Source organism: Penaeus monodon, chromosome 34 (assembly GCF_015228065.2).
Source record: "Penaeus monodon isolate SGIC_2016 chromosome 34, NSTDA_Pmon_1, whole genome shotgun sequence".
NCBI lineage: Eukaryota > Metazoa > Arthropoda > Malacostraca > Decapoda > Penaeidae > Penaeus > Penaeus monodon.
Window position 1 is genome coordinate 2,559,927 of NC_051419.1, and position 283 is coordinate 2,560,209.

The 283-nt window shown below is 54.8% G+C and overlaps 1 protein-coding gene across 4 annotated transcripts in view; it reads right to left on the reverse strand.

The window, feature by feature from the left end:
- LOC119594519 (DNA topoisomerase 2-binding protein 1-like) overlaps nt 1–283 on the reverse strand; it is a 27,100-nt gene that overhangs the window by 2,683 nt on the left and 24,134 nt on the right. For all 4 annotated transcript variants that reach the window (XM_037943553.1, XM_037943550.1, XM_037943551.1 and 1 more), the window contains one exon: nt 30–274. In XM_037943553.1, coding sequence (XP_037799481.1) covers nt 30–274 — 245 coding nt within the window. The remainder of the gene's footprint in view (nt 1–29; nt 275–283) is intronic.

A 283-nucleotide genomic window follows, 5' to 3' on the forward strand; every position in this document is an offset into this window, starting at 1 on the left:
GTAATCTTCAAGAATGCCTTTCAACTCACTTTCCCACCACAATTTCTCCTCCCCCTGCCTGGATGAGTCTTATAAATGCTGCCATCCTCTCTTTACTCGAGTGGACGAGGGCTCTCATGTGGCTGAAAGCTCCCCTGCGATTATCCCCGGCCGGCATGTCCTGGATTGCGAGGCGCCATCTGTGGGCTGCAGTGGCCAGCTTCTTCTCTAGGCTTCCAGGTTGGAGCAAGGGCAGGTAGGTGGCTTCTGGGTTCCCCCATTCATGTGGTTCCTCCTGTTTGAG